The 23,729-nt window shown below is 45.1% G+C and overlaps 1 protein-coding gene across 1 annotated transcript in view; it reads left to right on the forward strand.

Moving 5' to 3' along the window:
* The window catches only part of LOC150039226 (polycystin-1-like protein 1), an 88,127-nt gene extending 66,635 nt beyond the window's left edge, over positions 1 to 21,492 (forward strand). Inside the window, exons 38-44 of the mRNA XM_090327942.1 lie at positions 1,971 to 2,089; positions 9,732 to 9,842; positions 15,363 to 15,468; positions 17,045 to 17,128; positions 17,647 to 17,777; positions 18,619 to 18,853; positions 21,352 to 21,492. Of these exons, the coding sequence (XP_090184068.1) occupies positions 1,971 to 2,089; positions 9,732 to 9,842; positions 15,363 to 15,468; positions 17,045 to 17,128; positions 17,647 to 17,777; positions 18,619 to 18,853; positions 21,352 to 21,492 (927 nt within the window). The remainder of the gene's footprint in view (positions 1 to 1,970; positions 2,090 to 9,731; positions 9,843 to 15,362; positions 15,469 to 17,044; positions 17,129 to 17,646; positions 17,778 to 18,618; positions 18,854 to 21,351) is intronic.
* The last annotated feature ends 2,237 nt before the right edge of the window (positions 21,493 to 23,729 follow it).

A 23,729-nucleotide genomic window follows, 5' to 3' on the forward strand; every position in this document is an offset into this window, starting at 1 on the left:
GCTGTATTTGTTCACTCTTTGTCCCTCCATGTCTGTGCCCCCACTTACCCTCCCAAAGACAAACACACAAGAAAAAAAATAAAAGAAAACAACAACAAAGAAAAAAATCCTCTTGCTTCCATTTCCTGGAGTTCATTTTGATAAATATTATTATATGATCAGAGGCACATAAGCAGTGCAACTTTGTGTCAGTACCATAAAAACATATTTTATTTTATCTTTTTGTGCCAGTCCTGGGACTTGAACTCCGAACCTGAACACTGTCCCTGAGCTTCTTTTACTCAATGCTAGTGCTCTACTACTTGAAGCAAGCTTCACTTCCAGCTTTTTTTTTTTTTAGTTTTTTGGAGATTTGAGTCTTATTGAGATTTGTCTGAGCAGGCTTCAAATCACAATCCTCAGATCTCAGCCTCCTGAGTTGCTAGGATTACAGGTGTGAGTCACCAGTGCCTGGTTGCACCTCCACTTTTAAAACAAGGCAATAGTGGCTCAGAGGCAGGAAGTAACCAATCCAAGGCCATATAATAGCCCAAACTTGGGTCCTTCTCACCTCTCCTCCCTCACCCCACCAGCCAGCTTCTCTGCTTTGAGCAATCACAACACTCCTTGCCTTTCAAAAATGCCATCTTTCCTTGCTACTAAAAAGGCTCACTTTCTCCTCTGCGCCTTAGGTGCAGCCACCCCCAGCTCTGCTCTTCCTCTTTTTGAAGTCACATCTTCCCTCTGAGATTCCTTCTACCAGTAGGGCTTGCTCCTATAGGCCAGGCTGGCATCTCTAAACCCAGGCCCTGCACACAGGGCCTCTCCTTGCCTCTCCATAGCCTGTGTCCTGTCAGGAATATGCACTCCTCAGCCTCATGCTGTAGCATTTATATCTGCTGTGTATTGCTCAAAAGCCCAGTGGCTCTGAGGGGAAGACCTGTCTGTGATGTCTCAGATTCCATACCAGTGGACTAGAAAAACAAATGAATGAAAAATAAATGAAGGAAGCCAGACTCGGTTGTTCACATCTGTGATCCTAGCTACTCAAGAGGCTGAGATCTGAGGATCATGGTTCAAAGCCATCCCGGGCACTAAAGTCCATGAGATTCTTATCTCCAGTTAACCCCTAGAAAACCAGAAGTGTCACTGTGGTTCAAGGGGTAGGGTGGTAGCCTTGAGCTGAAGAGCTCAAGGACAGCACCCAGGCCCCAGAGTTCAAGCCTCACGACTAACCAAAAAGAGAGGGGGGAGGAAACTTTTCAAGGGTTCATACATCAGCTACTGTTCTATTTTTTCCTACACAGATAAAACCTGAAAGCAATCATGCTTTCTAAAAGAAAAACAGGCTCTGGTGGCTCATGCTTGTAATCCTAGCTATTCAAGAGGCTGAGATCTGAGAATCACAATTCAAAGCCAGCCCTAGTAGAAAAGTCAGTGCAGCTTGTTTCTCCAGTTAATCAGCACAAAGCCAGAAATGGAGATGTGGCTCAAGAGTGCAAGCCTTGGATATATATATATATATATCCAAAACAAACAAACAAACATACACAAGTGTGAGACTCTGAGTTCAAACCTCAGCAAAGTAAAACTACTACAAAACCAAATATTTCTTGCTAAGACAGCACTTTACAAATGGCTTCTCCAGTCTTCTACAGCCTCAAAGAAAAGCTACAGTTCAGATACCAGCTGTAATTGCTCCTGTAATTTGACAGTGGCAGACAGATCTGTCATGTGAAGCTCTTCTTTGTAGTGCCAGTTGCAGTCCCTGCCAAAGCCGCATGCCTGAGATATGAGCGAAGTTTGTAAATGGGGTTGCCCTCTCCCTGGCCTCTCCAACAACCTGATCGGTGTGGTCTGCACACAGAATGTTTTTGTTCCTAAATGCCCAGCTTATGCCCAGATGACAGGGGCCCAGAGCTTGGCAAGAATGCCAGCAACCTCTTTCTGTCAACATCATCTCCAGCTTATGGCTCTATTGTCTCTTCTAGGTCTTGGCTGCCCGTCACCGTGAGCGCCACCTGCGCTGGGCACGGCCACCATCCACAGCCCATCTGAGGGTCATCAGAGAGAGGCTGAGAAGACACAGCCGCAACCGGGCAGCCCTGAGGTAGGTGCAAGCCCAGAGGTGACGGGCAGGGCTGTGGCCCAGCACCCTGCCCAGAACATGTGTGCTGGTTGTTGTGGATAGTTCTAAGATTGGCCTCACTGGACAATTGGAGTACAGACATATCCACCTATGCTTCACACAGCAGCAGGTAGGGAAACTGAACTGGAGTGAAAAAAAAAAGGTCAGGCTCGGTGACTCACACCAGTAATCCCAGCTACTCAGAAGGCTGAGATCTGAGGATCACGATTCAAAGCCATCCGGGGCACTAAAGACTGTGAGACTGTTATCTCCAATTAACCACTGGAAAACTGGAAATGGGGCTGTGGCTCAAGGAGTAAGGCAGCAGCCTTGAGCTGAAGAGCTCAGGGACAACACCCAGGCCCAGAGTTCAAGCCCCATGACTGACCAAAAAAAAAAAAAATTAAGCTGGCTATTTAATCTTCCCTGGGCTTTCTCATCTACACATAGGCCAAATACACAGCCAGCCTCATTTCATACTGCCCACACTTCACCAGACTCAGAAGGAAGGAAGGAAGGAAGGAAGGAAGGAAGGAAGGAAGGAAGGAAGGAAGGAAGGAAGGAAGGGACCATCCTAGTGGCAAATGTCTCCAAATTCGACTTGGCTGTGTCTGTCTCAATGGTGTGCATCTCCCTCTCCAGCCATCCATGGGCCATAGTCGTTCCTAGACTCCTCTATCTGAAACATTTGTCCCAATTCTGAGCTCTAGACTCTAGATATCTGTTGTAGTTTGCCAAGGACTTGGAAATTCCTGACACTCTTTCCGTGATGGTGATATTCAAATCATAATTGCACCTTTGATCATCTTCCTGTGAATACTGCTTCCTATCAGCATGAGACATCATTAGTTCTCTTTAATCCCAGAGTGCACTCTAAGTCCAATTCTTTTCCATAGATAGATGCTGTGGTTGTATTAGGACAGCACAGTTTTTTTTGTTTCCTTTGGTGGGGGGGGCAGTTTGCCAATAGAGGGGCTTGAACTCAAGGTCTCATGCTCTTGCTTACCTTTGTTGTTCAAGGCTGGTGCTCTACCACTTGAGCCAAAGCCCTACTTCTGACTTTTCTTTTTTTGTCAGTCGTGGGACTTGAACTCTTGGCTGGGATGTTGAGCTCTTCAGCTACTGCCCTACCCCTTGAGCCATAGCACCATTTCCAGTTTCCTAGTGGTTAATTAGAGATAAGAGTCTCACTAACTTTAGTGCCTTGGCTGGTTTTGAACAGTGATGCTCAGACCTCAGCCTCCTGAGTAGCAAGGATTACAGGCCTTAAATCACCACACCTGGCTTACTTCTGACTTTTTGGTGGTTAATGGAGGATAAAAGGCTCACAGGGGCCGGGAGTTTGGCCTAGTGGTAAAGTGCTTGCCTAGCATGCATGAAGACCCTGTTCGACTCCTCAGTACCACATACATAGAAAAAAGCCAGAAGAGGTGCTGTGGCTCAAGTGGTAGAACTCTAGCCTTGAGAAAGCCCAAGGACAGTGCCCAGGCCCTGAGTTCAAGGCCCGAGACTGGCAAAAAAAAAAGTTTCACAGACTTTCTTGCATGGGTTGGCTTTGAATCATAATCTTCAGATCTCAACATCCCAAGTAATTAGGATGATAGCCTTCTGCACCCATATCTGGAAACTTGCATCACATATACAGAAGCACATACTTTCCCCCAGCAGTCTGCTTCCAGGAATACTAAGTGAAATCATGAGATCACCCAGGCAGGAGAGGAGTTGTGTGTATAACAAGTCACCAGATGTGCTATGTGTCACTGGGTCATCAGGTACACAGTAGAACTGCGCTCAATACTACAAAAGCACACATACTGTCCACTCAGAGTCCGGACTGAGCTATCAGTGCCTACGTGTAAGGCACCAGGTAGACAGGTATGGGGGTGGGGGAACGGTACACAGAACCAATTCAAGACAGAACATGAATGGATGCGCATGTGGCTTTCCCTAAACAAAGCATGGGGTGATAGCCCAGACAGCTTTAGAAAATAGCTACTTATGGTGAGGAAAGGATTAAGATTTGTAAAACTTGGCATTAAAATTAAACTTATGGCCTAACAAGCTTAATCCCTAAGGATAGAAAAGAACTGGGAAGATAGAGATAGAGCCCTCTTAGTGAAGAGGATCAGTAAAGCCACTGGAGCCTTTGTTATGATGACTGACTCATGAGATGGAGAAACCAAATTAAGACTCCAGTGATTTTCTAATTCTGTTGTTGCTGTCCTTCAGAAGTGTTGTTATTGGTAGGAGAAGAATACAGAGGCTAGTTCAAAAATTTGACATAGCCAGGTACCTGTGTCTCATGCCTATAATCTTAACTACTCAGGAGACTGAGAATCATGGTTCAAAGCCAGCACAGGGAGGAAAGTCCGTGAGACTCTTATCTCTGATTAACCACCAGAAAACCGGAAGTGGTTCTGTGGCTCAAAGTGGTAGAATACTAGCCTTGAGTAAAATAGCTCAGGGACAGTTCCCAGGCCCTGAGTTCAAGCCCTATGACCAATTAGAAAACCACTGACACAGGTTTGTTTTTTTTTATGGCAAATATAGGTATGAGGTTTATTATATGTGAGGATTGTTGTATCTTCTAAGAAAAGAACTAGAAACAACTAAGAGCAAGGAGCTCCTAGAATGTAGACTCAGATCTACAAACACCTCTGCGTGTGTGTGTGTGTGTGTGTGTGTGTGTGTGTGTGTGTGTGTGTGTGTGAGTGTGTACTGGTAGTGAGACTTGAACTCAGGGCCTCATGGTCTCCCTAAGCTTTATCCCTCAAGACTGAGCTTTAGCAACTGAGCCACCCCTCCACTTAAAGTCTGGCTGGTTAATTGGAGTTAAGACTCTCCAATTTGTCTCGCTAGCTTCAGTCCTTAATACTCAGATCTCAGCCTCTTGAGAAAGATTACAGGTGTGAATCACAGGGGCCTGGCTGCAAATACCATTTTAAACCAAAGAACTAAGGATCTGGAAGTGGAATCGTAGCTGACAGTGGTAGCTAGCCTTCAGCAGAAGAGTTCAGGGATAGCCCCCAGGCCCTGAGTTCAAGTTTCATGACAAATAGGAGGGAGGGAGGGAGGGAGGGAAGAGAAAGAGAGAAAGAGAGAACTAAGAATCACTGGAAGTCTTGATTTGAGGTCTGTGATTGGAAATATGCGAGGTGAATCCAAAACCTTTTATTAATCAGGAGCCAATTAAGAAAAACTAGAGTTGTCGCCAAAGAACTCAGCAATTAGAAGAAACTCATATTGGCCAAAGGTATTCTAATTTGATACCAAATCAAGAATAGTAAGCATAATGAATTGAGGCTTATATAGTGTATTTAGGGCCATGAGCTTAGCATAACAGATCAGTGTGGACAGATGCTCAGAAATGAGCATTTTACACATGAGGAAATGAACTTGCCAGCCCTGCCTGCCCTCACACCCTGTATGTGGGAAGCACCCTCTCCAATGAGAGAGGGTGGAGGATGGAGTAAGAACTTGAACCTTTTGCAGCCTTTAAGAAATAAATGGGGCTGGAAGTGTGGCCTAGCAGTAGAGTGCTTACCTAGCATGCACAAAGCCCTGGGTTCAAGTCCTTGGGATCATATACACAGAAAAAAGACAAAGAAGTGCTGTAGCACAAGTGGTTGAGCTTGACAGTGCTCAGGTCCTGAGTTTAAGCCCCAGGACTGTCAAAAAAAAAAAAGAAGAAGAAGAAGAAGAAGGAAGGAAGGAAGGAAGAAAGGAAGGAAGGAAAGAAATGTATGACTGGCTGAATGAATGAATCCAGGCATTGCTCATGAATAATAGTGAATAATAGCGAAGAGAGAGAAGAGGGGGGGGGTTCTTGACATGTATCTTTGAGATGGCTTACCCAAACTGTTCAGTCTTAATCTGATATTTAGTGTGTATGGGGTAAGGTGGGCTTTTTATCGTTGTTTGTTTGTCTAGGCATTTTACAGTTTGTAGAAGGAACATATTTAAGGAAAAAACAGCAAGAAAAAGACTGGGACATCTATAAAAAAAAATCAAGGGCAGGGAATGTGGCTTAGTTTAGTGGTAGAGTGCTTGCCTAGCTTACATAAAGCTCTGGGTTCAATTCCTAATACCACATTTTTAAAAATAAATATATGACAAGTGCGGTGGCTCACATCTATAATCCTAGCTATTTGGGAAGCTGAGCTGTGAGGATTGCGGTTCAAAGCCAACCTGGGCACAAAAGACTGAGATTTATCTCCAGTTAACCAATGGAAAGTGGGAAGTGGGGCTGTGGCTCAAGGGATAGAATGGAAGCCTTGTGCTGAAGAGCTCAGGGACAGTGCCCAGGCTCAGAGTTCAAGCCCTGTGACCAAAATAAATAAATAGATAAAAGAAATGTTTATTTTAAAAAGGATCAATTTACTGCCTACATAGGAAAAAAGGCAAAAGTGGTGCTGTGGCTCAAGTGGTAGAGCTCTAGCCTTGAGAAACACAGGGACAGTGCTCAGGCCCTGATCCCAAGCCCAGGACTGGCAAAAAATAAATAAATACATAAAGGATCAGTTTGCTCAGTAGCTAAACTATAAAGTAACCAAAAAGAAGTAGAGGAGGTGTACATTGATGAAGAGTGAGAAAAAACTCTATTAACAATTAGAAATCGCATGATCATCTCATCAGATGCACACAAAACATCTGACAATATTGAACATTCACATTCACAAGAAAGAAACTCCCAGGGCCGGGAGTTTGGCCGAGTGGTAGAGTGCTTGCCTAACATGCACAAAGACCCAGGTTCGATTTCTTAGCACTACATACATAGAAAAAGCCGAAGTGGTGCTGTGACTCAAGTGGTAGAGCTCTGGCCTTGTGAAAGCCCAAGGACAGTGCTCAGGCCCTGAGTTCAAACCATAGGTTTGGGGAAAAAAAAAAAAGCTGGGTGCGATGGCTCATGGCTATTATCCTAGCTACTCAGGAGGCTGAGATCTGAGGATCAAGGTTCAAAGCCAGCCCAGGCACAAAAAAGACCTGAGACTCTTACCTCCAGTTGACCTCTAGAAAACAGGAAGTGGGGCTTGGCTCAAAGCTGTAGCCTTGAGCTGAAGAGCTCAGGGACACCACCCAGCTGTAGCTTTGAGAAAGCCTGAGGACAGTGCTCAGGTTCTGAGTTCAAGCTAGGACTGGCCCCCCCCCCAAAAAAAGACTCCAAGGACTAATTAATTTAGAAAGTTTGCAAAATGCAAATATATATACACATTATGTATACAATATATTTATATATAAAATTTTTATATTATATCAGATATTATGTTAGATATTATCACTGTATTATACTGTAATATAAAATTATATTATTTTATAATATATGTTTTATATATATATATATATATATATATTATTAGTCCTGGGGCTTGAACTCAGGGTCTAGGCATTGTCCTTGAGTTTTCTCAAGGCCAGAGCTCTACCACTTCAGCCACAGCACCACTTCCAGATTTTTCTATGTATGTGGTACTGAGGAATGAAACCCGGGTCTTTGTGCTTGCTGGCAAGTACTCTACCTCTAGGCCAAACTCCCAGACTAAAGTATATATTTTAATATATATTGTAATATATATAAATATCATATACATTGTAATATATACTATAATATCGTATATGTTATATACAATTTATAACCTTCCTGAGACTTTATCTCCAGTCAACCACAAAATGCTAAACTGGAGGCATGAGGCAGTGATAGCATTCCCACTGAGAGCAAGCACAAGGCCCTGAGTTCAAGACCGGCTACTAGCACTCAAAAAGTAAAATATAAATTTTGTTTCTACATGCCAGCAATGAATAGGCAACATTTATAAAGCAATACCATTTACTGAACTACTAGATGGAAAGCTATATACTGAAAGCCACAAAGTGCCAATGACAAAAACAGAAGATCTAAATCAATAGAGCAATATATTGTGTGGGTTGAATAAAAAGGCAATATGTCAGTATTGCATTGGCATACAATCAATAGCCCATAAACTTTTCAAGATAGATGTTAGATGTTGTTTTTTATTCTTTTTTCTTGGTCAGTCTAGGGGCATGACCTCTGGACCTGAGCTCTGCCCCTGAGCTTTTGTGCTCAAGGCTAGAGCTCTACCATTTGAGCCACAGGGCCACTAGATGGCTTCAAACATAATCCTCAGATCTCAGCCTTCTGAGTAGCTAGGATTATATGTGAGCCACCAAGATACTAGCAAATGGATTTTGCATGGGAAACGGACTGGAAAACCAGAACAATTCTAAAGCAGAAGATCAAAGTTAAAGGACTGATCCTATAGAAACCAAGATTGGGAGTTTGGTACCAGAATAAAAAGCACAGTAGAATAGACACATAGGTCAATGGAACAAAATGGCCTAGAAACAGAACCACACACGAATAATGTTTAAGCAGTATTTTTAAAGAAGGTGCAAAGAAAATTCAAAACCTTGGGTCAAAAAATAGTTTTAGAACAGGGTCAGAGAGACGGATGGCACATGGTCTCCCACATTGTGAGTGTAAACAAGACTCAAGACATCCATACACAGTGAGACCAAAGAGGACAGTCTCAGGGAAAAAAACCACCAAATTATAATGCCCAAGCACCCCTTCATGTGTATATAAAATAATATAGAGTTAAAAGTACCCCAAAGATAAGGCAACAAAGGACCTTTTTTTAATGTATCCTTTAGATGACTCTGTATTCTCTTCCTCATACATGGTGCAAACGTGTACATCTGAAGGAAGGGGGGGAAGGGCACAGAATCAGCAGAAAGTGGGTGAAAAGTACAGCAATGAAGACAAGCAGTTACATTAGACATTGAGGAAAGTGAACTGAGCAATTCAAGGGCAGTGAGGGGAGGGAGGAAAGAGGAGAGAAAGAGGGAACAACTGAAACAAAGTAACAGGAAAGAAATAGACATTATCACCTGATCAGGAAGAAAAAAATGTTCATCAATGTTTGAAGAGTTAAACTTTTTGCCTCTGTAAAACTGGAGGTCTTTGTATTTTTTGTTAATCATAAGATTTGTAAATTGGGAGTGATGACTGGTATAAGTGTGAATGTAAAAATGATTATGTATGTAATTACTTTTTAGGGGAAAAACAGTGCTAGAAGCTAGGCACAGTAGCTCATACCTATAATCTTAGCTACTCAGGAGGCAGAGAATGAAAGAACCACTATTCTAGGCCAGCCTAGGCAAAAAAATAAAAATAAAAAGTTCTCAAGGCTCGATCTCGCGGAAGAAGTTGAGGGATATGCTAACACATGCCTTTTATCTCAGCCTCAGCAAGAAGATAAATTAGAAGGATCCCAGTCCCAGCAAAGGCTCACACACACACACACACAAAAAAATGATACTCTATCTCAAAGTAACTATGCAAAAAGGGTGTGGTACCTGTCTAGCAAGCTGCAGGCTCTGAGTTCAGACCCCAGAACTATCACACACACAAAAAAATATGCTGGACAAAGTAGATGTAGAGGAGAGAGAGAGAAAAGAAATGAACCCCAAGAAATCACACCCTTTACACTGAAGTTTCTTCCCAAGGACAAAGGCCCAGTTCCATGAATAGAGTTGGGTCCTGGAAACCCCAGGCAGGCTCACAAGTTGTGTATGAGGACACCAACTCCACAGTTTGTTTTTCTTCCAGAGAAATTTGCATGTCCATTGTCACGCTGCTTCTGCTTTTGCTGATAATCTATGGACAAATCTCCCCAGAGGAGCGATCTCTCAATCAAGCTTTCCGGAAAGAATTTATAAGGTAGGAAGTTTGGGGAACACGTTTAGATGTCAGGGGGCACTGGTGCGTCCAAAAGGACCCTTGTAGTCAGGACTCCAGAAGAGTCTTCTTGCCTTCTTTCTTCAGGTAAGCCACCTCCATCAACTCCGTCATTATCCTCTGGAACAGATGAGAGGCTGAGCTAAGCCTGCAGATTGTTTAGGTCACACCTTTGACTTACTTTACCCAGATACAACTGAGGCCCAGAGAAAGAAACTCTAGGAAATGTTGTTAAATGAACTCCTTATCTTCCTAGGAGGCCTCAGTTCACAAATGTTGACCTTGTGCTCACATCACATTTTGGGCCAAGGGTATCCCAAATCCCTTTAAATTCTAGACGCCAAAGTTTTATTTATTTTTATATTTATGTATTTATTCTTTTCAAAAACATCAGAGTTCTTCAGTCAAAGCTATGGTTGCAGTGCAGAATACCAGTTTCAAACTGCATGCAGGTGCAGGAATACTCCCTCAAGAATACTGCTACTTTAAAAGAGTTTATTCCTTGGCTGGGAGTTTGGCTTTGTGGTAGAGAGCTTGCCTAGCATGCACAAAGACCCAGGTTCGATTCCTCGGTACCACATACATAGAAAAAAGCCAGAAATGGTGCTCAGGGCCTGAGCACTGTCTTTGGTCTTTCTCAAGGCTAGCGCTCTACCACTTGAGCCACAGCACCACTTCCGATTTTCTAGTGATTAAGTGGAAATAAGAATCTCACTTCAGTGCCAAGACTGGCTTTGACCCGTGATCCTCAGATCTCAGTCTCTTGAATAGCTAGAATTACAGGCAGAAGCCACAGCACCCGGCCCTTGGCACAATTTTTTAAGAACATTTTCAGCCAGCTGCTGGTGAGATCCTGGTTTAAAGTCAGCCTTGGCAGGAAAGTTTGTGAGACTCGTATCTCCCATTAATCACAGAAATAGCTTGAAGTGTGGCTCATGTGGCAGAGTGCTAGTTTTGAGCAAAAGTTGTTTAGGACAGTACCCAGCCCCAGGGGGTCAAGGACTGGCAAAAAACCCCAAAAAACAAAAAATATTTTCATTTTTCTCTTCTGCAAGAATGTTATTGATATCCAGTAGGTAATGGTAATGACTCGCAAACGTCTCCCTTTATTAGGTGCTTGTTTGTCAATACGGGAGTTTGAACTCAGGGCCTCAGACTTGCTCATTTTCCTTGGCTCGTGTTCTACCACGTGAGCATGCTACTAGGCTGACTTTTTGCTTGTTATTTTGGAGTTGGAGTCTAGCAAACTTTGCTGCCTAGGCTGGTCTCAAACTGCTCTCCTCTATATCCCAGCCTCCTAAGTAGGTAATGTTGTAGATGTGAGCCACCCGTCCTTCTTACTTTTATGACTCACCAACAAGGGAAACTTGGAAGTCATCATTCGCTGGCTCTGTACTCTTTCTGGGAGCTCAGTAATCTCATTTCCTGTTGTCAAGCACTCTCCAAGTACAGCTAACTGGTATTTTCTACCTGCCCATTGGCAAATGGAGTGGTTACTTCAGGACTTGCTTGTCAGCTGCTCCTCTGAGCAGGTGCAAGACTGAACCACTAGATGATGCTGTGAGCCCAATGAAGGGATGATGTGAGAAGATTCCTCTAGAAATGGAAGGCCAAATTTAACAACTGCTGACTCTGGCTAATTCGTTTCTCGTCTCCCATTTCTGAAGTCAGCAAGCCGTCTCTGATGTTTCTCATATAAATGGCTGCCTCTTGCCATTCCAGGCAGAAACATCGCAGCTGTCATAATATTTGCGAGCCTGAGCTGTGTCCATGGACCAATCCCGTGCTGACCACTTCCTGTGCGTGTACTGAGTGTAATCTGCCTCTCCTCCCAGTCCTAATTCTGAAACATGGACTGCAGAGGGTCTGAGGGAAGCCCAGGGGTGAAGTCAGGGATTGGGCCCTTGACTCTCTGTGGGCTCCTGGGTAATTGGCTGTCCTTTGTCCATGGGCTGAAGTATCTTTCTCTTTGAAAGAAAGAGGAGTTTCCCCCATCTACACAAAATACTATCATGCTATTGGACTCTCATATGTATATGGTACTAAAAATGTTTGTGATCTCAATAAAGTCTCATAAAATCCCAAGTAAAACCAATAAAAACCAACCGAGTAGCTCCATGCTCCAATCAAAGGCCAAACATGGACAGTAGCAGATGCTTTTTTGTTTGTTTTGGGGATCATGGGGCTTGAACTCTGGGCCCGGGCACTGTCCCTGAGCTCTTTGAACCACACGACCACTTCAGGTTTTCTAGTGGTTATTTGGAGATAAGAGTCTCAAGGACTTTTGTACCCAGGCTGGCTTTGAACCATGTTCCTTAGGTCTCAGCCTCCTGAGTAGCTAGGATTGCAGGCATGAGTCACCAGTGCCAGACTATGCTGTCCAATCTTTGTCATGACACTAAGGTTTGGCAATACTTTTTTTAGAAAGCGTCCCTCAGTGACCAGTACCATATCAGCCCAGGCCTTCTGCTGAGGTCGTGGGCTTGGGGTGGCATGCTGGTGCACTGTCAGCTAGTCTGCTCTCAGAGGGTAGAGGCTCTGAGTGGAAGCATTTACCTGCCAGTTCCCCTGGTGTAAATGCTCCATTAAGATGTTGCTAGACAGGAATCGTAATCATGTCCACACTGGCTCACAGGCGGGCGGGAGTTCACTCCCGCTCTGTAACATGACTTTCAGTCTCCATCTCTATCCTTTGGAGTAGTTTTGTTTCTGGAATCTGAGGTTCCTACCATGTGTCCCCTTATTGAAAAACTGGGGCTTGGAAAATGAGTGGAAGAAAAGAGATTTGTTCAAGTCTGGCCCTGAGGAAAATAGAGGAGACTTTTCTGTCTCAAATCTCCATCCTTGAGGGAGGTATGAAGAGCTTTTAAGAGACATACTGGGGGGCTGGAGTTTGGCCTAGTGGTAGAGTGCTTGCTTAGCATGCACGAAGACCCGGATTCGGTTCCTCCGTACCCCACATACATAGCAAAAAGCCGGAAGTGGTGCTGAGGCTCAAGTGGTAGAGTGCTAACCCTGAGAAAGTCCAAGGACAGTGCTCAGGCCCTGAGTCCAAGTCCAGGACTGGCAAAAAAAAAAAAGAGAGACATACTGGCTTACAGCAAGATAGCAAGTAGGAAAATGCCATGCTATGAGAGTTTTGTGCAGTTCTTTCCTCTGCTCGGGTAGAAAGTACACTGCAGTTTTGGCGTTCCTGTGATCAATCTGCTATAATTTAGGGATAATCTTCAGCACAAAGGACGAGGGAGAAGGGGGAGGAGGTATGTTCACATGAGTCTGGACTTGGTTGTATAATAGGCAGTACAATCTGTGTTGCATATATTTGGATGACTGGAATTTATTTCCTTTCCCAGTTTTTTTTTTAATTTGGACAGGATTGGGATTTGAACTCAGGACCTTGGATGCTGTGTCAATTGAACCACACCTCCAACCCTTTCTCCTTTCAGTTATATTTTAGATAGGATTATGTGCTTTTGGCCTTCAAGGGTGATCCTCTTACCTCAGCCTCTGGCATGGCTAGAACTATAGGCAACTGCTACTACTCCTGGCTTGTTGGTTGAGAAGGGATCTCCCCAACTTTTCCCCTGTTCTGCCCTTGAACCCCAACCCTCCAAGTCTCTGTTTTCTATGTAGCTGAGATTATAGACGTGCACTTCCACATGTGATCTTGGGGTTTATATCTTTTTCTAATGTGTTATCACTGTCTCCAGTGAAATCACATTCTTTTTTCATGGAGAAAGATCTGGATTAAACAGCCACATCAGACCTTTCTCCTTGCTGAGGGTGTCTGCCACATTATCCTCAGCTTTATTTCTCCTTCATGGGAAGCCGGAGGATGGGACATTGGGAAGAGGCACTTGACTTTCTCCAGGAACTTATAGTTGTTTTTTAATTTCCTGTTGCTGCTGTCAGTGCCACAGCCATGGCCCTGTCCTTGTGAGTGAGCTGAGGTGCTACACCTTGTGAGTGAGCAATTGCTTCAGTGCTCTCTTCAATCGGTGCCATTGGTAAACTGGAAGGATCTAATACCAGTAGTGTAGGTGCAGGGCAGCGGGCCAGGGGCAATCTGCACATAGTGCTTGCCTAGCAGGCCCAAAGCCCAGCTTCTGTCCCCACCATGAAGGGAAGGCACCCATTGGCCCACTGGCTATCTTATGCCAGCACTCTGTGTTCTTGTACCTGCTTATGAATGCCCACTGCCATGCTGGAGGCAGGCTCCGCACCAGCCATGCCCTTTCAGCAGCCGGGCAGAGGGAGGGCTGAGCTCTGCTTCTTGTGTCCAGAGAACTCACCCTGTGCTCTGCCCAGTCCTGCCAGGCTCCGGTCTCTTCCTCAGAAGACTGCATGGCTTCCTCCCTCAGGATCTTCATGTCTTTGCTGAGGTGTGACTGTATTGCTGCATCCTGTGGCCATGAGAGCTACAATGTCTACCTGCCCACCCACCTCCCACTTCACTTCCTGTCTGCCATCACTCTTCTTTCTTCTCATCAGTATCTGTCACTGATAGAGTACTTGTTCTATGCAGAACATGCTCCTCCATTTAAAATGGGTTTTGTCCCAAAAAACCCGTTGTACATGGGAAGCAGCATAAGGGGGAGGGGAAAGCATTGATTGTGGGGTACTAGCAGCTCACAGCTATAATCCTGGCTACTTGGGAAGCAGAGATCTGAGGATCAGGATTCAAAGCCAATCTAGGCAGAAAATCTGAGAGGCTTTTTATCTCCAATTAACCCCCAAATGGCCAGAGTAGAGTTGTGGCTCAAGTGGTAGAGTGCTAGCCTTGAGCAAAACAGCTCAGAGACAGCCCCCGGGCCGAGATGAAGACCAAGTAATGGCACACACACACACACACACACACAGATACACACACACACACACACACACACACACACACACACACACACACTCATGGACGCATGCGCACACGCACACAAGCATTGACTACAGTCAGCTGGGTGAGCCAGCAGCCTAGCTCAGCCAGCCTGCGCTAACATGCTTGCTTGGAACACTCTGGTTCATCTGCAGTTGGGCAACTCCACCTCACAGGAGTTTAGATTCATGTGCAGAATGTCTCGTGGAATTGCTTGACTACTGAGCTGAGAGTGAATGATTGATAGAGGAATTCCATCAATCTGTAAAGTCAAAACCATTGCTAGGTGAACCATTGTTGCTGGGGAGTACCCGTGTGTCTTCCTTGTTAATCTATTTCCTCATACCAAGCAAGGATTTAATTTCTTACTTCCCAGTGCCTAGGAAGTGGCTGGTAAAGTTGCACAGTGACTTTTGTTGAATGAATGAATGAATGAAACATGAATGTCTTTCCTACTATTTTGTTTTCTCTCCTGCCACCGAGGAACAAAGTGATTCCCAGGGTTTGAGCCATATGCTGCCAACAGCTTTGGTTTCATATCCCTAGGGCACCACAGAAAAGTTGGCAAGAAAGAACGTTTCTGTGTTCTCCTGGGTGCAGAAACAACATTTTGCTTTTGTTCTTCAATTAAGAAAGGCCAGGCATTCTGTGGAGGACCTGAGCGGCCCTGACGTCTGGTGGGACTGGAGTGTGATCACGCTGTTGGACATGCTGTACCCAGAAGCACCCAGGGCTCAGGTGCGTGGCCCTGCCCCTACAACTCTCAGGTGTGTCACAGCGAAATCAGTCCCCAGCCTCTCCACCTCTCAGGTGTGTCACAGCAAAATCAGTCCCCCACCTATCCACCTCTCAGGTGTGTCACAGTGAAGTGGGCCCAACTACACAGCTATGTAAGACTTTGTTGAATGGCTGTGTTGGTGTAGGGCTGTCTCTATGGAGTTCCCATTATTCTGCCTGCTCAGGGCTCATCCCTCCCACCTTCGGTGAGCTGGGTGGGACTCTAGGCTCCCTATTTATCAGCCCAGCCAGGCCTGGAGATACACATATAGAATCATAGAGATGACTGGGTGCAGTGCCCGTGATTCTGGTTCCCTGTGTGGACTGGCATGACAAGGGATTCTAGCAATGCCCCAGAACAGAGGAGGAACAAAGGGTTTAAAAAAAAAAAAAAGAGGCACCAAAAAAGGTTCTGGAAAGAGAGAAGCAGGTCCCAAATTTGAAATTAAAAAAAAAAAAGAGCATGTCATTCAATCTCTCATCAATCCCATTCCTTGCCCCCTGTTTTATTTTCTCTCTTCTTCCAAAAAAAAAAAAAGCTGATATCTTAGCGTGGTATAGTGGTTCACAACTGTAATGCTAGCTAGTTGGAAGGAACACAATTCCAGGTCAGCCCAAGCTGAAAAGTCTGAGTGAGCTCATCTCAGTAAGAAAACTGAGTATAATACCTTGTCCTTGTCATTGCCAACAGTGCTGGTTTCATGTTCCTAGCATACTACAAGAGGATGCAAGACCAGGTATCTAGGGCAAAAGAGTTTGATTCCTCAATACCACACAAACAGAAAAAAACTGGGTTTGATTCCTCAGTACCACATAAACAGAAAAAGGTACTATGATTCAAGTGGTAGAGTGCTAGCCTTGAACAAAAAAGAAGCTCAAGGACAGTGCCCAGGTCCTGAGTTCAAGCCCCAGGACTGCCCCCCCCCAAAAAAAGGCAAAGAAGAATTAAGAGGTAGATTGCCTACTATCAAAGCCCCAAATTTAATGTAAGCAAACAAAATCTGGTAATACCTTTGTGTTGTATTTCTCAAGTACTATTTCTTATTTCATTTTTATTGGATTCTATGTGGTGTCATGAAACAATAACAATGAAAGCTGATGAGATTTAAATAAAAATCATGAGAAGCTGCAGATCCTGAAATGTCATTTGAATGCCAGTCCATTCTCCAGATGAGAATGGGGAGGGAGGGAGCATCTTAAGAGTGTTGGTGTTGTCTTTAGAATGCATTTAGAAGGAGAGTAAAAATTCTGACCTCTGGCACCGAGAGTTTGACCTAGAGGTAGAGTGTTTGCCTAGCATACACAAAGACCTAGGTTCAGTTCCTGGGTACCATATACATAGAAAAAGCCAGAAGTGATGTTGTGGCTCAAGTGGTAGAGTTCTAGCCTTGAGAAAACCCATGGACAGTGCTCAGGCCCTGAGTTCAAGCCCAGGACTGGGGAAAATAAAAATGACCTCATATGCAGTCGGTACATCATCCAAGCATCCCAGCCTTTGTAGAATTTTCAGTGTTCTGAATCTCTCTCCTTCTTTCAGCCTGGAGCTCTTGGAGGGAAATGCTACCTCATAGGTGCTTCTGTGATCAAGCAGCTCAAAGTCTCTCCCCACAGTCCATGCAAGGTGAAGCTCTGCTTCTAAAAAGAAGCTGTGTTTGAAAACTCTGAGGGACCCTGGGTCTGGGAACAGACGGAGGTGTTAGCTTCTCCAAGCTGGACTTAACTGGAAACCACCAGGTTCTGGGGTGAGGCGGGGGGGGGGGAGACATAGGGAGACTCGCCATCCTCTTCCCCTTCTCAAACAACCCTTGTGGTCTGGTTTACTATATCCATTATTTGGACTTAGAGACTTGGTTTTGTAAGCAAACAATGCAGGATTTTTAATCTAAAGATAACATTTTTACCTGTTTTTTCATGTGGGGAAGGGGCTTCCTTAGGAGGGAAAGTTTTACCTGTATCACCGCCCAGTGGAAAGAATCTGCAGATTGTCCCAGACTGACAGAGGCTCATTTTTGAGTCTTCTGTACATAGAGTCTTGGTCTTTTGGGCTCCTCCAGTGCACAGCGGGGTTGGGAGGAATCAGTGTGCAGGCAGACTTGGGCTAGAAATGGACAGCTTCTGATTGGTGGTTTTGTTTCACAGCCTTCCAGCCCATTCTGGATGCTCAGTGAAGGCTCGGATCCCATGTGTAATCCTGCAACCCAAGGCCTTGAGAACCAAAGTGTGATCTCCAGTGATCTTGAGGCCTATCTGCATATCCTGGGCAGAACAAGGTGGGTATCCTTCACCGGCAACATGCAGAGGAGGTTCCAGGAAGGCTCCTAGCCCAGGCACTGATTAGTCAAAATGTGATTTCTTTAAACAATAAAGTCCACTGCAAAAAAAAAAAGGCAACTGAATGTTCTAAACACTGGACATCTCTCCTCTATTTGTATGTTGTGAAAAAAAACAGAAGCCCTCTTCAGCCAGGATTCCATCCAGCACTGTTGCTGAGGGAAGAGGAAAGAAGCAAGGAGAGAGAAACTTACTGTTACCAGCGAGGTCCTCCAGAAATAGAGGGCCATTTGTCCAGCCCTTTAATGGTCCAGTGTTAGCTGGGTGCTGGTGGCTCATGCCTGTAAGCCTCGCTCCTGAGGATACTGAGATCTGATGATTGCTATTCAAAATGAGACCAGGCAGGAAAATCCAGGAGTCAGAAATGGAGCTGATTGGTCAGGTGTGTTGCCTAGCGGTAGTGTGCTTGCCTTATATGCACAAAGCCCTGGGTCCAATCCCTTGGTACCACATACCAAGCTATTGTGGCTCAAATGGTAGAGCACTAACCTTGAAAAAGCCCAAGGACAGAGCTCAGGCCCTGAGTTCAAGCTCCAGTAGTGCCCCCCCCCGCAAAAAAAAAGTAGAGCTGTAACTTAAGCACTAGAGTACTAGCCTTGAGGGAAAAAAACTCGAGAACAGTGCTCAGGCCCTGAGTTCAAATCTCAAGACAAAGCTCTGGTGTCATTTGTCCCTGTGCAAGCTTGCATAAGGTCTTCTGGGCATCGCACTCCAGCCAGGTTTTGGGGGACTTCCAAGCTTTGCTCGGTCTCCTCCCTCTTAGCACATGCTGCTTTCCAGGTCTGAAGCTAACGTGGGCCTGGCCGCTCTGAGGGCCGGCCGATGGATTGACCAGAGCACCAGGGCAGTATCTACACACTTCACCCTCTACAATCCCGCAGCCCGACTCTTCTCCAGTGTGACTCTGAGTGTGGAGATTCTCCCTATTGGAGGCCTTATCCCTTCTCTCCTAGTGGAATCCTTCAGTATCTTCCACAGAGACTCAGCCCCCCAGTACTATCTCATGCTTCCCAAGGTGAGTTCACCTGTTGCTTCTTTCTGGCTTCCTGAATGAATACAGGGAAGTGGGTCTTCCCCTGGACTGGGAACCCTTACTGGCTAATACATCCTGCCACTCACACCTTCATCAAGTCCCCATTATGCCAGAGACATCACAGGAAGTCTTGAGGCCTGAGAAACACTGTCCCCCACGTGGAGAAACCAAGTTCATACAAGTGGCTCAAATGTAGGGCTGTCACCTGACTTAGTAGGAGGCTTGGGGATGAGATCTAAGTCTCTCGTGGGTCTCTACCAGCTAGCTTCTGCTGTCTTAACTAAATATAACCATCCCCCCCCCACACACACACCACCATCCATTCACACTTTCTATTGGTTCAGCTTGCAGTCAGCCGTGGTCAAAATACATGAAATGCAATATTCATGTATATTGCATTATGCATGAATAATTTTTTTTGGTTGGTCATGGGGCTTGAACTCTGAGCCTGGGTGATGTCCCTAAGCTCTTCATCCCAAGGCTAGCATTCTACCACTTAAGCCACAGGGCCACTTTCTTGAGATAATTCTTAAATTTTAAGTCATTTTAACCCTTCTTCTATTTTTTTTTTTGTGGGTCATGGGGTTTGAACTCTGGGCCTGGGCACTATCCCTGAGCTCTTCAGCTCAAGGCTATCACGCTACATTTGAACCAAGCCCCACTTCCTGTTTTCTAGAGGTTAATTAGAGATAACAGTCTCAGGTCCTTTTGCGCCCTGGCTGGCTTTGAACCTTGATTCTCAGCCTCCCGAGTAGCTGGGATTATAAGCATGAGCCACCACGCCTGGCCCCTTCTTCTATTTTTATTACTTTGCTGTTGTTGTTTATCTCTTACGGGCCCAAATTTCTAAATTCATCTTCTTTATAGGAAACAATGTAGTATAGGAGGTCGGATGCAGGTTCAAGCATTTATAGGGAGGCAGTCTGGTTAAAAGAGAATACTGTACTAAGTCTGGGTGACTTAAAAGGTTTTTATGTAGCACTGTTCTGGATGTTGAATGTGTAAGATGGAGGTGCTGAGAAGGTGGTGCTTGGGTGAGGGCTACCTTCCTGTCTGGCCAGAGTAGCCCTCCTCCTTGTGTCCCCACATGGTGCCTTCATTTTGCCAGTTACTGAGTACAGAGTGCCAGAAATCTCTAGAGATCTCTAACCCTGCAGGACCAGGGTTTGATTCCTCAGTACCACATACACGGAAAAAGCCAGAAGTGGAGCTGTAGCTCAAGAGGTAGAGCTCTAGCCTTGAGAAAGCCCAAAGATAGTGCCCAGGCTCTAAGTTCAAGCCCCAGACTGGCAATAAATAAATAAATACAGAGAGTGCTTGAGCTCCACACTACACATTGGAAATGAGGAGAGGCACAGCAACCTTCAGTCCAGAGCATTTTGGTGAAATCATAGCAGTGCCATATTGAAAATCATCAGAAACAACACACAGACATCTTGAGGGATAAGATCTGACTTTGGAATGCCAGGATCTTGTTCATTGCTTCTCCTTTGGCCTCCGGGCTGCTGCCAGGTATTTAACACATAAAGCAAACTTTGCTAAAGTTAGGTTTGTAGCTTTCTAGAGCAGGCTTCTGGGACATTGGGCACATAGCTCCAATGGAGGGCAGATAGGATGGAGACTGCCCCTGCTCCTGGGCTCCAGTCCCTCAGAAAATCCTGATACAATGGAGCTTGGGTCAGTGCAGGAATGCCTGAGGGTTACAAAAAACCAGGGATCTGGTCGCTGGCCAGAGAACTGCTCAAACAGAATGTGGCTGGCCAAACCCTTTCAAAAGCATTATTTGGGGGCTAGGAATGTGGCTTAGTGGTAGAGTGCTTGCCTAGCATGCATGAAGCTCTGGGTTCAATTCCTCAGTACCACATACACAGAAAAAGCCAGAAGTGAAGCTGTTGCTCAAGTGGTAGAGTGCTAACCTTCAGCAACAAAAGCTCAGGGACAGTGTCCAGGCCTTGAGTTCGAGCCTCAGGACTGGCAAAAAAAGAAGAAGGAGGAGGAGGAGGAGGAGGAGGAGGAGGAGGAGGAGGAGGAGGAGGAGGAGAAAAAGAAAAGCAAGCAAAGAAAAGAAAAGCATTACTTGGCCAAGAAAACTAAACATAGAGAATGTTTGTAATAGTGGCCTGTATGTCATATGTACACATAAAGGCTGATCATTTTGAGCATGCTAAAGAGGGAGGGAAGGGCTGTCTGAGAATTCTGTGTTTGCTTTTTGGTGCCAGTACTAGGGTTTGAACTTGGGGGTCTCACATTTGCTCTGCTCTTTCACTTAAGGCTGATGCTGCTTGAGCCACAACTCCAGTTCCGGTTCTTTGCTGGTTAATAGGAGATATAGGTCTTGCAGACTTTCAGGAAAGTTCTGCCTGGGGTGCTTTCCAACTTGGGATTCTCAGGTCTCAGCCTCTTGAATAGCTAGGACGTGTGAGCCACTAGTGCCTGACAGAATGTTTGTCCATCTTGCCTGTGTGTGGTCTCCTCACCAGCTGGCCTTCCTGCTTCTCCATGTGGCCAGCCTCTGCCTTCAGCTCTGTGGGATGGCTGAGGAAGATGTCTTCAGCTGGTGGAGCAAGCCCAGAACCTGGCTTGAGGTAGGCTCCTCGGTCACTGCAGTTCTGAAAGAGTAGGATAAGATTATAGGGTCTTACTATTTTATATGTTATAGTGGTACATATTAATTTATAATCATAATTATATACGATATATATTATATAATTATACAAAATTTATTATATTCTCATAACAGTTGTATACTACTATGTTATAGTATATTGTGTATTTTTATATTATGTATGATATATTATATTAATAAACATATATATTACTATTTTACTATATAGTATATAGAGTACTATATATTATACTATAACAACATATATTTGTAGATCAATAAATAGTATTACTATATAATATATGCTTTATAAATATATAATCTGTTAATGTAATTTATATTCTATGTAATGAATTCTATAATATAGTGTATATTAATGTATATATTATATGTGACATATGTGATTTGGTCTATGTAATATTTGCTATATAATAGATATATCATGATAATAATACAGTTCTGATAAAAAAATGTTGTTGGTCGTGGGGCTTCAATTCTGGACCTGGGTGCTGTCCCTGAGCTCTTCAGCTCAAGGTTACCACCCTACCCCTGGGCCTGAGCAAGGTCCCTGAGCTCTTCAGCTCAAGACTACTGCCCTATCACTGAGCCACAGGCCCACTGCCCATTGTTTATTCTAGTGATTAAGGAGAGATAAGAGTCTCATGGGCTTAAGTGCCTGGGCTAGGTTTGATCCACGATTCTCAGATCTCAGCCTCCTGACTAGCTGGGATTTCAGTCATGAGCCACTCTGTCCCACTAGTCCAGAAGATGTGAGCAGCTTTGGTTGTAACAAGTCATGCAATAATGAACACTGCAGTTAAGTAATCTCTAGTAGTTGTTGTAGACACTTACCAGTATTTTCTTAATTTCATCCCCAACCTTCCTCTCCAAATGTGTACAAGAGTAGAATTTCATTATGCTGTGAAAGAGAAATGTAAATAAAATAAACACACGCGAAGAAAATGAAACTGTGCTTAGAAATTTTGTTTCAAGGAAGTATTCATCTCTTAAAGAAAAATAAACACACTTGGTAAATGAGCACAATGTCTTAGATGTAGGCGGCCAACATGATTCTGAGCATTCATTGCATCCTAGTCAACCATGGCCATAGATAACAAGGGGTGTGGTTTCAGTTCATGTTCCTCACATCCACAGGCCAAGTGGAGGTTCGGGGCCCGGGCCTGGTCCACGAAGAGGTCGTGGGACGGTTCAGAGGTGAAACCCAGTTGAGGAGGTTAGGTGACCTGGTCGGCGGAGGAGGATGGAGAGGACAGGCAGGAGGGGTGGGGAGGACGGGACAGGGATCATCTCCTCTCCAGTCTATTCCACATCCTAGCACAGGAGGACCGCGTGGAAGGCTCCAGAGGGAGGAAGGGGAGTCCAGGGCGGTGGGGACCCACGCTGTCAGCCATGGAGACACTGGGCCAGCTGAGTCATTATTTCTGGCTCCTCAGGGGAAGGGGCGGGGAGATCCCGGAGGAGCAGAGTGGACTTCCGGGGCGGGTCCTCCAGGGCCCAGGCCCAATCAATTCTCTAGCTAAGGACAGGGATTCCCTCCCCCTGCACAACTTTCAGATTCACCAGCCAAAACGACCAAACGTCGGTCATCTACCGGTGTACAAGGTTTCTGAGCAGTGGAGGAAGAATGAGGCCCCTCTGGGTTCTTATCTGTGTCCATTCAGCCTCAAGTGGATTCAGACTTTTCCATGACAGCTAATCCTGAAAGGACCTTCCAGAGCTGAGGGTGGCTCAGGTAACAAGGACCAACTGACCCTGGGGGAGAAGTCCCACAACAATGAGGCCCTGCAAGCCTTTCTTCCATAGGCCTGGGTTCTCTCAGCTATTTGCTGTAGTGTGGGAATGCTGCCAATGAACTACAATGACCACCTGCTTCTTGTGTGTGCACTGGTGCTCTGTGCGTCAGGGCTGGGTCTGTGCCCTGCTCCCTCCTTTAGCTCTCTCCTAGGTTCCTTGTCTCCCTTTACTTAAGTCTCTATTTCCAGAAAAACTTTTTGGCCTACCCACAACCTATGCACTCATCCATTGAACCCTTAGCATTCTGGGCTATGTGTTTAAAGAAGACCTGAGTGATTGTGTTGAGCAGGTCTTTCCACCCAGAGGCAGCAGCTGGTTGCCCATCCTCAGCCACTGTTTCCATAGGGTCCCACACCTCATGACAGCACAATCTGGTCTCAGTGTGTCAGCAGTCCCAAGTGGGCTGCTCAGGGACCTCTCCCCAACAGGAACTTACCA

Source organism: Megascapheus bottae, unplaced genomic scaffold, assembly GCF_031878675.1.
Source record: "Megascapheus bottae isolate mThoBot1 unplaced genomic scaffold, mThoBot2.hap1 HAP1_SCAFFOLD_77, whole genome shotgun sequence".
Lineage (NCBI taxonomy): Eukaryota > Metazoa > Chordata > Mammalia > Rodentia > Geomyidae > Megascapheus > Megascapheus bottae.